The 13,942-nt window shown below is 42.9% G+C and overlaps 1 protein-coding gene across 6 annotated transcripts in view; it reads left to right on the top strand.

Moving 5' to 3' along the window:
- Positions 1-10,128, top strand: part of ELMOD1 (ELMO domain containing 1) — a 63,240-nt gene extending 53,112 nt beyond the window's left edge. For all 6 annotated transcript variants that reach the window (XM_076328192.1, XM_076328193.1, XM_076328190.1 and 3 more), the window contains 3 exons: positions 1,002-1,043; positions 2,546-2,679; positions 7,953-10,128. In XM_076328192.1, coding sequence (XP_076184307.1) covers positions 1,002-1,043; positions 2,546-2,679; positions 7,953-8,125 — 349 coding nt within the window. In that variant the 3' untranslated portion in view covers positions 8,126-10,128. The remainder of the gene's footprint in view (positions 1-1,001; positions 1,044-2,545; positions 2,680-7,952) is intronic.
- The last annotated feature ends 3,814 nt before the right edge of the window (positions 10,129-13,942 follow it).

Below are 13,942 nucleotides of genomic sequence, written 5' to 3'. Positions count from 1 at the left end.
TACATTAACATGACGCTCAGGGGATTGTTTTTAGTGTAATATATGGTTATTGTAGTTCAAGTATAGTCCAAGAACAACACTTTCACACACAGCTGTCTATAATTTAGGATCTAAAGCTTGCAAACTCTGATCTGCCTTACCAAGGCAAAACTCCCACAGGCATGTCTAAGTTGTAGCCCACTGGTCAGGGTCAGTTCCGTGCCTGCTTTTAGCTGGTGATAAACGCAGGCAATGATTTCTGCTAAACTTGCTCCATTTGAGTAGATTAAAACCTGGTTAGTGGGATGTCGGCTGACTGGTTGCATCACACAGCTCTTTTAAATGAAAATGTTGCTGAACAGCAGAAATTTAGTCTAAAATCAATCTGTTCCCTAACTAATTTTGTTTTAAGGGAGGGACCTTCTTTGTCCTTGAAAAGCTCTGCATTATTGTGCCAAATAATAGGAAATACTGTTCCTTATTTTTGGCTGCTGAGTGGTTTCTAATTTGGCTGGACATAAAAACTTTCTATCAGAGGAGCATTTTTCATGTTTGCTGCCTCAGGTGAATCATGCCTCCAGTGGTGAGTGTCACGTATAGCTTTTGAAAACACAAAAGGCTAAAACCATCTTTGATTAGTTAAAAGAAATGTAATATTTTTAACTTTTTGTATAGCTCAGGCTTAATTGAAGTGGAAAATCTTTGTGGTCAATATAGAAAATAACTGGCGTTTACCGAGAGCATTGACGTAGGCACATACTTTGTAATGATGAGACAAGTTTATCAGCAATGCTATAAAGCCAGTTACCCATTTCAAGTCTTTTTATACCAATCTATTCAGTCAGAAGCAGAGTTAAATGTGATTAACCATATCAATGGAGGTAAAATACCATGTTCAGTCAATGTTATAATATCAAATTGAAAGAAAATATTTGTCAGTTAGTAATGCATATAAAAAAATCCAATAAAAGCTGGATTTTAATTTTTTTTTTTTTTTCCGCCCTCTGCCTCGGCCAATTCAGCAAAGCCGAATGGGAGAAGAAAAAGTTTGATAAAGCAATCGGGTAAGATTAAAAATCTTTTTAAAGTTGCCACAAACACAACAGTTAACAATGATGCTGTATATTTGAGGGGAAAAAGGTGTTTCCTGGTTACTTTTTAAAGGAAATTTCAGCATACGTACTAACATGTATTGTCTTAACCACAACTTGATTTTGATCAAAGATTACAGGAAAAACAGTTTGAAGTAAGAATTAGGAAAAATAACCCAAGAATGTTGTAGCAGGAAGAAGCTTCCTCTGTATGCTATAAATAGTGCAGTGATGAATATCTAATTCTTCTTAATGTGATCAAGTCTTACTTCTTACTGTCAGAGCCAGGTTCTGATCTGCTTTCAGGAAAGTGTATATATATATATATAGGGAAGAAAGAATAGTGAGGTTTTTTCTTAAGCAGTGGGTTTGGTATAGCTGTATTATTCATGAGTATGGAACTGGATGTTCCTTCTGAGTGTATCTGAAAATCTGTAATACAACATTTTAATGCACATATTTCATTTTTTGGTGAAACTTGCCATTAGCCCCCACATTGCAGTTAACTTCTGGACTTTTATTTATTATTTTTTCTTCCTGAAATATATCAAAGGTTAAAGAAAGGTTTGCTTGATAAAGGTAATTGAAAAAATACCCAGGACAGTCTACAGAAGGCAACTGTGTTTAGAGGAGGAAAAAAAAAATCACTGAAAAACTAAACAAGTTTGTTTTTATCACTAAATGTCAGTGTGGGACATTATATGTTTTCTTGGGAAATAGTCACTGCCAGAAATGTCAAGTTCTTCATGCAACAGGCTCACAAATTAAGAAATAACTTCCAATTTCTGAGTTCTGTTGTGCCTAAATATACTTTATTTGTTGATATCTCTTAGCGGGACAGGGGTTTGCTTCATGAGTCTGATTTTCTTATTTCTGTTTTCCAGCATGCTCTGATATAGGTTTTTGCCTGTTTTCTGGCCTGTGTATCTAGTTTTCTGTTAGCAAGAAATTGGAGGTGACTCAGCTGGATCTTTTTCACAGGCTTTTTAGCTATATGGATGCCTTTATAGGACTGGTTGTTGAAACCTGATGTTCCTAATTGTGGGTAATGAATTCCAGTGGGGCAGATGGGTTAAAATAGTAAATGATGGGTCACCCTGCAGACACAGCCACTGTGTGGAGTGCTTGCCCTGTGTCAGAGGCGAGTGCAGGAGCACAGGGGCACCTGGGCTTGTTCTTATTCTGTAGGAATGAATCTGTGCTGCTCCACTGAAAATGCTGGCACAGTGATGAAACTCCTGTTTTCTCTGTGACCATATGTTTCACAAGGGAAACTCTGTCATTAGAGTGTACAAAGCAGGCAGGATAAATGTTTTTCTTGTTTTCCACCCCCCTACCTTGGAAGCTCACAAAGGAGAGAATTAATGCACCTCAGTAGCACACAAAATCTGCAGTGTCAGTGTCATCAGTGTTTCTTACAGTGTGCTGAAAGACTACAAACTCTTCACAAATGTTGCTGCTTCTTTTTCTTACAGCTATTCTTTTGCTATTGTGGGCATTAACATAACAGACCTCGCATACAACCTGCTTGTGAGTGGAGCTCTGAAGACCCATTTCTACAATGTTGCTCCAGAAGCACCAACACTAACTCACTTTCAGCAGACGTTCTGTAAGTGGAGGGGGGGTGGGAAATACTCAATTTGTACTCCTGCTAACACTTTTGTACTACCCATACTTAAAAAAAGAAAAAAATTGCTGACACAGCACAGAGACTGTCGTGCTAGTCTTGCTCTCCTGTCTTTAAGATGCTTGGATTCAGTTCTTAGTTGTGATGGATGCCGCTACCAAATCAAGGGGTAAAACAATCAAACCAAACCAAAACTAAAAAACCACCAAGTGCCTGAACAAGTGACCTTCCTATCTCCTTAGACTGGTTTTAAAGAATAATAAGAAGAAACTAAAGGTACTTTAAAGAGCTTCTGAAGATTGCTTCCCCATAAATCCAACTGTCTTAAGATATTTGCATCTACATTCAACTGTTACCCTCCACCCTTCAGTAGAGTTGTCCCCCCTCAAAATAATGCTTTCCCAGCCCTTTCCCCTGTATTCGAGCATCCCTTCTACAGTACAGACCTGCTGTGCATCCTTGCACAGTGGGAGCAACACTTCTAATGTTGCCCTAGATAGGCTGGCTGGTAGGAACTCTGGGCGGTTTAGCTGCTAGGCTTTTGTCTTTGGTTGTGGTTGGCTTGATAAATAAAAAAAGACAGATAAGTATCTTACCTAAATATCCACTTATGCATCTTCAGGTCATCTTTTCATTGGAAGGGTTACTCTGTCTTTTAGCCACATTCCTGACATGCCCATGGCGTTGTGAACGGATCTATCTAGTATGATTTGGTTTGGCTCCTGTATCCCCCATATCTCATGATTGCTAGCCCTTGTTCTCATGGGGGACTTCAACTTAGCAGATGTCTGCTGGAAATACAACACAGCAGAGAGGAAACAGTCCAGGAGGTTCCTGGAGTGTGTGGAATACAACTTCCTGACACAGCTGGTGAGTGAGCCTACCAGGGGAGGTGCCCCACTGGACCTGTTGTTTGTGAACAGAGAAGGACTTGTGGGTGATGTGACGGTTGGAGGATATCTTGGGCATAGCGATCACAAAATGATAGAGTTTTCAATTCTTGGAGAAGTAAGGAGGGGGTCAGCAGAACTGCTACCTTGGACTTCCGGAGGGCAGACTTTGGCCTGTTTTGGGGGCCTGGTTGACAGAGTCCCTTGGGAGGCAGTCCTGAAGGGCAAAGGAGTCCAGGAAGGCTGGACATTCTTCAAGAAGGAAATCGTAAAGGCGCAGGAGCAGGCCATCCCCATGTGCCGAAAGATGAGCCGGCGGGGAAGAAGACCAGCCTGGCTGAACAGAGAGCTTTGGCTGGAACTCAGGAAAAAAAGGAGATTTTATGACCTTTGGAAGAAGGGGCAGGCCACTCAGGAGGGCTACAAGGATGTCGTGAGGTTATGCAGGGAGAAAACTAGAAAGGCCAAAGCCCAACTAGAACTTAATCTGGCTACTGCCATAAAAGACAATAAAAAATGCTTCTAGAAATACATTAGCAACAAAAGGAGGGTTAAGGAGACTCCCCATCCTCTGTTGGATGGGGGAGAGACAGTGACAAAGGATGAGGAAAAGGCTGTGGTACTTAATGCCTTCTTTGCCTCAGTCTTTAATAGTAAGGCCAGTTGTTCTCGGGGTACCCAGCCCCCTGAGCTGGCAGACAGGGACGGGGAGCAGAATGAAGCCCCCATCATCCAAGGGGAAATGGTTAGCGACCTGCTACACCGCTTAGACACACACAAGTCTGTGGGGCTGGATGGGATCCACCCAAGGGTACTGAGGGAGATGGTGGAAGTGCTCACCAAGCCACTTTCCATCATCTGTCAGCAGTCGTGGCTAACCAGGGAGGTCCCAGTTGACTGGAGGTTAGTAAATGTGACGCCCATCTACAAGAAGGGCTGGAAGGAGGATCTGGGGAACTACAGGCCTGTCAGTGTGACCTCGATGCCGGGAAAGGTTATGGAGCAGATCATCTTGGGTGCCATTACACGGCACGTAGGGGGACAACCAGGTGATCAGACCCAGTCAGCATGGATCTATGAAAGGCAGGTCCTGCTTGACTAACCTGATCTCCTTCTATGACAAGGTGATCCGCCTAGTGGATGAGGGAAAGGCTGTGGATGTGGTCTACCTGGACTTTAGAAAAGCCTTTGACACCGTTTCCCACAGCATTCTCCTGGAGAAACTGGCTGCTCATGGCTTGGATGGGTGTACTCTTCAGTGAGTAAAAAACTGTCTGGATGGCCTGGCCCAGAGAGTTGTGGTGAATGGAGTTAAAGCCAGTTGGTGGCCGGTCACAAGTGGTGTTCCCCAGGGCTCAGTACTGGGGCCAGTTCTGTGTAATATTTTTATCAATGATCTGGATGAGGGGATCGAGTGCACCCTCAGTAAATTTGCAGACGACACCAAGTTGGGCGGGAGTGTTGATCTGCTCGAGGGTAGGAAGGCTCTGCAGAGGGACCTGGACAGGCTGGATCGATGGGCCGAGGCCAACTGTATGAGATTCAACAAGGTCAAGTGCTGGGTCCTGCACTTGGGTCACAACAACCCCATGCAGCGCTACAGGCTTGGGGAAGAGTGGCTGGAAAGCTGCCTGGCAGAAAAGGACCTGGGAGTGCTGGTTGACAGCCGGCTGAACATGAGCCGGCAGTGTGCCCAGGCGGCCAAGAAGGCCAATGGCATCCTGGCCTGTATCAGAAATAGTGTGGCCAGCAGGAGTAGGGAAGTGATCGTGCCCCTGTACTTGGCAGGGGTGAGGCCGCACCTCAAATACTGTGTTCAGTTTTGGGCCCCTCACTACAAGAAGGACGTTGAGGTGCTGGAGCGTGTCCAGAGAAGGGCAACGAAGCTGGTGAGGGGTCTGGAGAACAAGTCTTATGAGGAGCGGCTGAGGGAACTGGGGTTGTTTAGCCTGCAGAAAAGGAGGCTGAGGGGAGACCTCATCGCTCTCTACAACTACCTGAAAGGAGGTTGTAGTAAGGTGGGTGTTGGTCTCTTCTCCCAAGTAACTAGCGATAGGACAAGAGGAAATGGCCTCAAGTTGCGGCAGGGGAGGTTTAGATTGGATGTAAGGAAAAATTTCTTTACTGAAAGGGTTGTCAAGCATTGGAACAGGCTGCCCAGGGAAGTGGTTGAGTCCCCATCCCTGGAAGTATTTAAAAGACGAGTAGATGTGGTGCTTAGGGACATGGTTTAGTGATGGACTTGGCAGTGCTAGGTTAACGGTTGGACTTGATGATCTTAAAGGTCTTTTCCAACCTAAATGAGATTCTATGATTCTATATCCTATTCTTGGTTCTGGTTTCTTGCCACATCTAAAATTGCCCGCCACTGAATTTGGGGGAGGAAGAGATATTTTACTATCTTTACCATGTCTTGTTGCCACTGCCAAAGTCTTGGCTGCAGGAGAGACTGTTCTGCTGTCGAAGCCTGGGACTGTGCCCCAGGACCGGTGGTCTGCTGACCAGCACGGCCAGTCCATCATGACGATGCTGAGGGGAGAGCTGATTTTGACAGCTCTTCCCTCTACAGCCCATGCATGTATGAGTTATGAAGTGGGATAAAACTTATGCGGGTCTCTGGTGTAGTAATGGGCCAGTAAAGGTGGTGGATGTTCCTACACACTCTGCCTGCCATCCTAGGAAAAACTTGAGGTTATCAAATGGGCTTTACTGTAGAGAAAACATCAACAGACAAACTTTCCTGGAGTAAGGATGATTCATCCAGAGATTATCTGTTTGAGTCTGACAAATCCCTGCTTTTATGCTCTTGCAGTTTCTCTCCTCTCCCTACTGCAGTCATCCTAGGTTTTCTTCAAATTTCCTTCAAACCCAGACACCGTTAGGCTGCATTAAATGCCTACAGGCTGCCTGACTGAACTGGAAAGTCAAAATTACATTGCCCACCCAGCAGTCTTGCTGGTAGAGCAACACAATGGCTGTACTGCATGGACCTCCTAAACAGTGATCCACCACGTCACCTCATCTGTAATCCTTCTGGTCCCTCAGTCCATGGGGACACACATGAAGCTGAGTATTGAATTTGGCCAACTGTTCCTGGGCTCTGTTGCCTTCTCTGACTGTACAAGCAATGGATGAAACTGCATTGCTCAGTGGCACTCTCAACACAGTCATTGCTGAAGTACAGAAGGTACATCTTGGAAATCTCCTAGATTTTGAAGGGTGGAGATCTAACAATGTTTTACATTTAAAAAAAAAAAAAATCACTATATAAAGTGGTTTTACTGAGCTTTCCTTTGAAAGTAACATCTCTGGAATGAAACAGCCTGTGGCTGTTGGAATATATGGAAGAGATTTGAAGAGGTACTTAAAGTACCTTTTGAACGGAGTTTTTCAAATTGATGATGGGGGAGAAAAATGTGACTATGCAAATATACCTTGAAATTTAAGCTAGAAGTATGCATGTTGTAATTGTCATACAATAGAAATAAATGGAAAAAAGCAATTAAGCCAAATGCCCTCACTTTCTGGAATACAGAAAACTCGCTTGCACATTTGGCTGTGTTGGGATGAAAGATTATACTTCTTCAATGGTTCATCTGCTGTGGAAACTGGGATCAAGAGATTAGGACTTCAGTGAACTGGACCTAATGCTGGATGTAATGTTTTTCATGTCAGTGGAACTCTTTGGGTCCAAGGATGGCACAGAACTGAGAGGGTAAAGGCCTTAATCGGAGCCTGTACATTAAACCCACTTTGGAATCAAGTTTCTTCCTGTAACAGGGATGTCTCACCAAAGCTAGTGGGTCTGTATATCACCTTAACATTCACCTTTTCAGGATCATAGGCATAAGTGTTAAACAACATTTCCAGCAAGGTCATGCACACATAGGGAAAAAGTGTGCATGAGGAGGAAGCGTTAATACAGAAAGACGTGATGGTAACTGTTACATTCTACGAGTATGCGCTTTTTTAGTGGAGAGTAAGCAATGTTCCCATGAGGAAATATCTGTGAGACAGAACTTGAACATAAACCAAAGGCTGGTGGAGCAGCGTCAGCAGCATCTTCCCCTACTTTATACTCATTAGTTTAATGGTTTCGTTCATGTATCCGTATGTCAAGACAACTAGTGACTGCTTGTATTTATTGTGAGAAGTTCTGCCAATGTATAATATTCATCAAATTTTGGGTTTGTCCAAAATGGGTTTAGTCTTATCCCTGCATAGTGTTGTGAGGTGTCAGACCTCAGTGACCAGGATTCTCTGTGTAAATCATAATTGTTAATTGCAGGTTTCTTTCTAATTTTGTATGTGATCTTTACATACTGTATTTATCTCTTCTACTTCTCCTTTTTTATTATTTTGTAGGCTACTTAATGCATGAATTCCACAAATTCTGGATTGAAGAGGATCCACTGGACATAATGGAGTTCAATCGTGTCAGAGAGAAGTTTCACAAGCGAATCTTGAAACAGCTTCAGAACCCAGAGATGGCTCTGTGCCCTCATTTTGCTGCATCAGAAAGTTTAATCAGTATGTAGTTACTCACTCGATTTTATTTGGAAACACTGTGTCACTCCTGTGTTAGATCACTGTTTAGACCGTCACTAGCATACTGAATGACCATGGCAATTGTATGCATGTTTCTGGTGTAGTATTCATCTATTTTTGTCACACATTCTAGATCCCCTTATGTTTCTCTTGTTGGGGATTTCTCATTTTAAATGGGTGCTCATATTGCGGCATTATGCAGTGTTACATTCTGAATTGATGTCCAGTTATCAGAGTTTTTCTATTTTTTTAGACTTTCCTCATAATTCAGCATTGACAATTGAATTGTATTTCTCTAGCTGTGTTTTTGTATATGTGGAATAAGTAGCTGGATCTTGTATTGTGAAAGCTTTTTAACTTCTTGGTATGTTTTAAGATAAGTACTGGTATTTCAAACGAAGTATATGTTTGGACCTCATCTAGAAGATAATGTGTGTTATTTAATCTGATGCAGGCAAACACATTAAAGTCCAATTTTCTCCATGCAGCCATATATGCTTAATGCAGAATTAATGAGGCTTATGAGATCCAAGTTTCAGTGAGAAGTTTGTGCAGAATTACAATCAGACTCCACAGCTGCATGAATACCAAATAGTCTAATGATGCTAATACATTCACACTGAACTGCAAATACACTCACAACTACTGGATACTGGTAGGGGCCAAAAATGATATCATCAGGCTCTTGTCACCAACACCACCATGCTGAAGCACGGTCTAAATTCCTGCACATTCCTTTAAATATACAGGGGTTAGTATTTTGTGCTGCATCTTGGAAGGCAACATGATTTGGTCACATTGTGCTTGGTGAATTCAGGGGAGCAAAAATCTATATATTTTTTTTGAACTACTGAAAATGTTGCTTTGGTTGTCAATTGAGTTCCTAAGAACTGGGAGAAATAATTGATTGGAAGGTTTAGAGCAAAAAACACTTGAGTTTCCCAGACTACTTATAAAAAAAATTAAACATGGCCAATTGCCTTTTTTCTAAAAACATAAATGAATAAAAGTTTCTGACGCTAAGATTGTGTAGTATATCGAACAGCAGCTACCATGGCATTTCATACCCATGGTATTTTTTACCTTCTAAGCAATCAATTTTAGTATTATATGTGTAAATCACTTGCATATGGAGATTAAATTGAGTAGTGTCCAACTACTTGTGAATTATATGAATAAATTATATGTCATTCTAAACTGAAGCACTGTGGGTTTTATTTTTGAGATATGCAGTAATACAGATGAAAGCTATTTTATTTTAATGGATCAGGTAAAAAGGGATGTAACAGCTTTGTGGTATTTTCCTAGTCTGAAGAGTGATCTGAACTTCCTCGGATCAGGTTCTTTATACCATTTCTAGTTACAGCTTGGGCCATCACTTTATAAGTAAAAAATAAAGCAATGGGAGTGGTTAAAGTTCTTGGGAAACTCCTTCTTGGATTTAAGCCCTCTCATTTCTTTGCTAAAATGTGAGATGAGGATCAGGACTTCTCTGCAGGGCTGGAAACTTGCACTCATTGCAGAGTTAATCAGCAAAACTCTATGGGTGTTGTGATAATTAGTCTTCTCCAATGAATTTGGAAATATGGAACTGGAAATATTAACTATTGCATATTTTGCATGAAAATACAAGGAATAAAAACTGTGCATGTTTAACTTACTACCATTGATTTTGGAAAGTGGTTGTTTATAATCATTAGCTATCGAGGACTTCTTTGTGTCACTCGTGAAGCTTCAAAAATAAGTTTCTAGCAACCGTTTTCGTTGTTTCAAATCTTAGGCTCTCGCTTTCTTTCCCTGCCCCACTCTGACTTAAATACCTTCTGCGATTTGTTAGGCTACGCTGGTTTATTTTTATTACTCTGCACTGGAGTTCATGGAGTTGGGGGGGAGGGAGGCACGAAGGTCCCTGCCACCTTCTTGCTGCTGTAATCCTCTCAGTTGTTATGCCTTGTCTCAAGGTGTCAACTTCAAATAAAATCAGAAAATGTTATCTGGCTCCGTGTCAGATTGTGTCACTATAATCTAGTTGCTTTGGGTGATTGTTTTTCCTGTCTTGAGGGAGATGGATTTAATGAAGCTAAGTGTGACATTCCTCCTCCTGTGGAGCCCCTGCATGCTGCTGCCTACAGATCTTATCGTCCTGCCCACTCGTGCTTCAGCTTTGCCCTGTGACATCCTTGCTCTCAAAATCCTTGTCAAACCTGGGGCAGAGAATGTTGCTGGTGACTGCCAAACTGGCTGTGTGCTGCTGAGGGAGAACGTGTGTCTGGCACTGCCTTCCCTCCTCCCCAGGAATGGCCTCTTACCACGGTGCAAACCTAAACTTTTCTTTAAAAAATTAGAAATCACACTGTCACTGATATATCTCCAAACTGACCTGTGAGGAGCTGGATGCTGCTTTCCCTATGGAGGAGAAAATGAAAGAAACAGCAAAAAAAAAAAGTATAAAAAGTTGTTTCAAGAAAGTAGAATCAATATTTATGCTCACTGCAGGGTGCAGATTTTAGTTTAATTAAGAGCAGAGAAGATTTAGGTTGGATCTTTTGAAAAACTTTCCACAGCCTCATGGTTGCTGCACTTCACCTGACATCTCCTCTCGCAGAGGCTCCTATGAAGCTGGCCGGATGCCTGCTGCTGGGAAGACATCATCCCTGGCCCTGCGTGGCACCGGTAGCTCAGGCAGCAAGTGCTGCCTGCCCAGCCTGTAAAGCTCTTTGGCACCTTTCTTTTTGAACACGTATTTTTCTCAGGCAAATAATTTACATTGGCAGCACCATGCAACCCAGGTGTTTTAAAAAGGCACAGCCATGTTGTAAGTCTAAGCTGCTAATTTACTTTATAAAATACAAGATAGCGTACTGATGCTATACAGAATATGTCTTGCTTTGGGCAGGCAGATGAAAATATAATTGATGAAAACATGATATCAGCAGGTTTCATGATTTAAAATGCAGAAATGTTTACCTTGATCTGCTTAAAGCCAGAAAAAAGGGCCACGTAGTGCTGTGGTTCTTTAATTCTGTATGCGAAATTATACAAGGGTGGCCTGTATTTCTCTATGTTATAGATTCAGCCACTTCCCATAGCACAGCACTTCCTTATCCCGGCTAATGTGAATTTAAATTGTTGCCAGTGCTCCTTCAACAATGTAAGTGGACGCTGATTTTTCTTCAGTAACCTCGGTGCTCCGCCAGCATCTGTGGAGCTGGGGCCATGAGCGCCGGCAGGATCTGTGCCTGGGGTTTTGATTACAGCTGGGAGGAGAGCGAGTGCTGCTTTGGCTTCTCATCACTTTTTGGCTTGTAGCTTTTTTCTTCCTATGGGAAAGGGAGAATTATTTTTGCTGAGGTTCTTACTGTCTCTTTTGGAAGGTACTTTTTCAAATGCTGGTGCTATTTCTATGTACTATTTTTAGAAGCAAACAAAGCCCATCTTATCTATGCACTTTGTCTTGGAGAATTGTATCTCCTGGCTGTTTCCCAGAGCAGCACTGAAGCTGGACTGGAAAGTGTCCTGTCGTGTAGAGGGTAAAGCGGATTAATCCGTTGTCCTCATTAATGGAAGAACAATCTTTAAAAGCACCTGTACCCACCGTGTGGTCTGTGCTGTGTGCCCTGTGAAGCACAGCCGGGTGGCGATGGCTTAGCGGTGCTGGGTGAAGCACTTTGCTGCAAGCGGAGAATTTTCAGCATGTTCCCAGTTGAAATAAGTGTTGTTAGGTGGAGCAGGATGTATGTGAACAGAGTGCTGATGCTCAGGTTAATGAACCCAGATCTGCTGCTACTGACCAAAAAAATCAGTGGCAGCATCATGCACCCATTGGTTTCCTTTATGCAGTTGGTATCATCATTTCCTTCTTAATCCTGCCCTCCATGGGCTGTGGTTAGCTTTTAACGTTTCATTTGCTGACCTGTCCATTTTTGTCATAATGTGGCCTGAGGTTTTTGACCCTTCCACAGGGGCGACCAGCATTGCAGGGTTGTCCACTAGTGGGGTCCTGCGGATTGGAGTCATTCCTGCATGAGCTCTAGAGGAAACCTCAATCCGCAGCTCTGCTGCTTGGATGGATCTGACTGAGGTAGGAATCAGTTACAGCCTGAAACAGTAACCGTGTGCAATTCTGTAAATGCTAAGTTCATGTGTTTGGCAAGTGCTGTTGGGAAATAGGGGAACTCTGTATATACTGTTGGGAAATATGGGAACTCTGTATATACTTCCCTCTGTCCCCCAGTTGGCTCTTGAGAAGCTTGACATTGTCAACATATGACCATTTTGGCATCACAGGAAGATTTTCGGAGGACTGTTCTACTTTGAATCTTGCTAACCACCCTGATTTTCACCTCTCATTCCTCACTTGGAATTTGGTCCAATGTGAGCTGGAATTTTGCACTAATGAATCCTCCAGGCTACACTGAAAAAAACAGGATGGCTCTCCTCTGTACACTTGCATCTGCAGCATGGTGCAGCTAAAAACCACATGAATTATTAAAATAGATGTTTTGCAGAAAACAATCCTGAAACAGATAAGAAAATGAATTATTCATTGTTTTCCTTAGTTTGCGGCAGTGCAGGTTTTCTATAAGACTTGCCAAAGATTAGACAAGAATCTTCCTACAAGATCATGTAGGAATATAGCAAGACTGGCTTTATGCTTTCCCCTGTGAGCAGCACACATAGAAATGAGGTCATTACTTATTCTAGTAAAGGAAACTGTTCTTCTCTATATAGAATAATAATTAGAAAAAGTTTTTTTTTTTTTCTTCACTATGAGGGTGGTGAGGCACTGGAATGGGTTGCCCAGAGAAGCTGTGGATGCCCCATCCCTGGAAGTGTTCAAGGCCAGGTTGGACGGGGCTCTGAGCAACCTGATCTAGTTGAAGATGTCCCTGCCCATGGCAGGGGGGTTGGAACTAGATGATCTTTAAGGTCCCTTCCAACCCAAACCATTCTATGATTCTATGATTTAGCTCTAAAACCTCCAAGCAACAACTGGGTACAGCAGCTTAGATCAAAATGAACTGTGGGGAAGGGCAGAGGGTTTGTTACTTGTGTTGCTGTGTTCCTAGACCTGGGCTCCACTGTACTGAAGGACTGTAAAAACACGTAACTAAAGGTGGCATGTTCCCCAGAGAGCTTACAGCCTGAAACAAGGGAGGTGAGCAAGACGGGAGCATGGGGTCAACACCCATCAGCACAGCTGGCAGCTCAGCAAAGCAGAGCCACACAAGAGGAGCTGGAGAAAGGCACACGAGGAAGCTTGTTGTATGTTTATGGGCAGTTTTTCCCAAGGACAACCAAGGAAGGCACATGGAGATGACTGTGAAAAACCTAACCAAAGGACAACAGGGCATGGCACTGTGACATACTGGAAATGAGGACAGACATATTCCTAGTGGATACAACATGGCTGAGAAGGTCCTTGAAAGAAAAACATAGTCCTAAGTGAGAGAGTGCATGTTGAAGGGGGGATTCATAGAGATGCTGGTGTGATAAACATGGGGCTGGTGCAGTTGGCACAGAGAGCTCGGCAAGGGCTGTGTGCCAGGGTACTGAATGGGTCTGAGAATGACAACACTGCATGGTCCAGGGCCTAAGAAGATAAGGAAAACTTTGTGGTCAAATTTTACTTCTGGGGACGGATCAGAAAGGCTGTGCTTCTCAAGAGAGGCCAGTCAGGAAGTATTAACAAGATGTAGACATAGCTTAGATGTAAAGCCCTAAACAGAGGTTAGGGACAAGAGTGGAGCCCTTGGTGATGGTCCAAAGACAAGATGGGAGTGTTCTCTACAGCTGGAAAGAGCTTT

The sequence above is a fragment of the Aptenodytes patagonicus genome, chromosome 1 (assembly GCF_965638725.1).
Source record: "Aptenodytes patagonicus chromosome 1, bAptPat1.pri.cur, whole genome shotgun sequence".
NCBI classification, from domain to species: Eukaryota; Metazoa; Chordata; class Aves; order Sphenisciformes; family Spheniscidae; genus Aptenodytes; species Aptenodytes patagonicus.
Note: the sequence above shows the minus strand (reverse complement) of the source record. Positions and strands in the feature narration are given on the sequence as shown.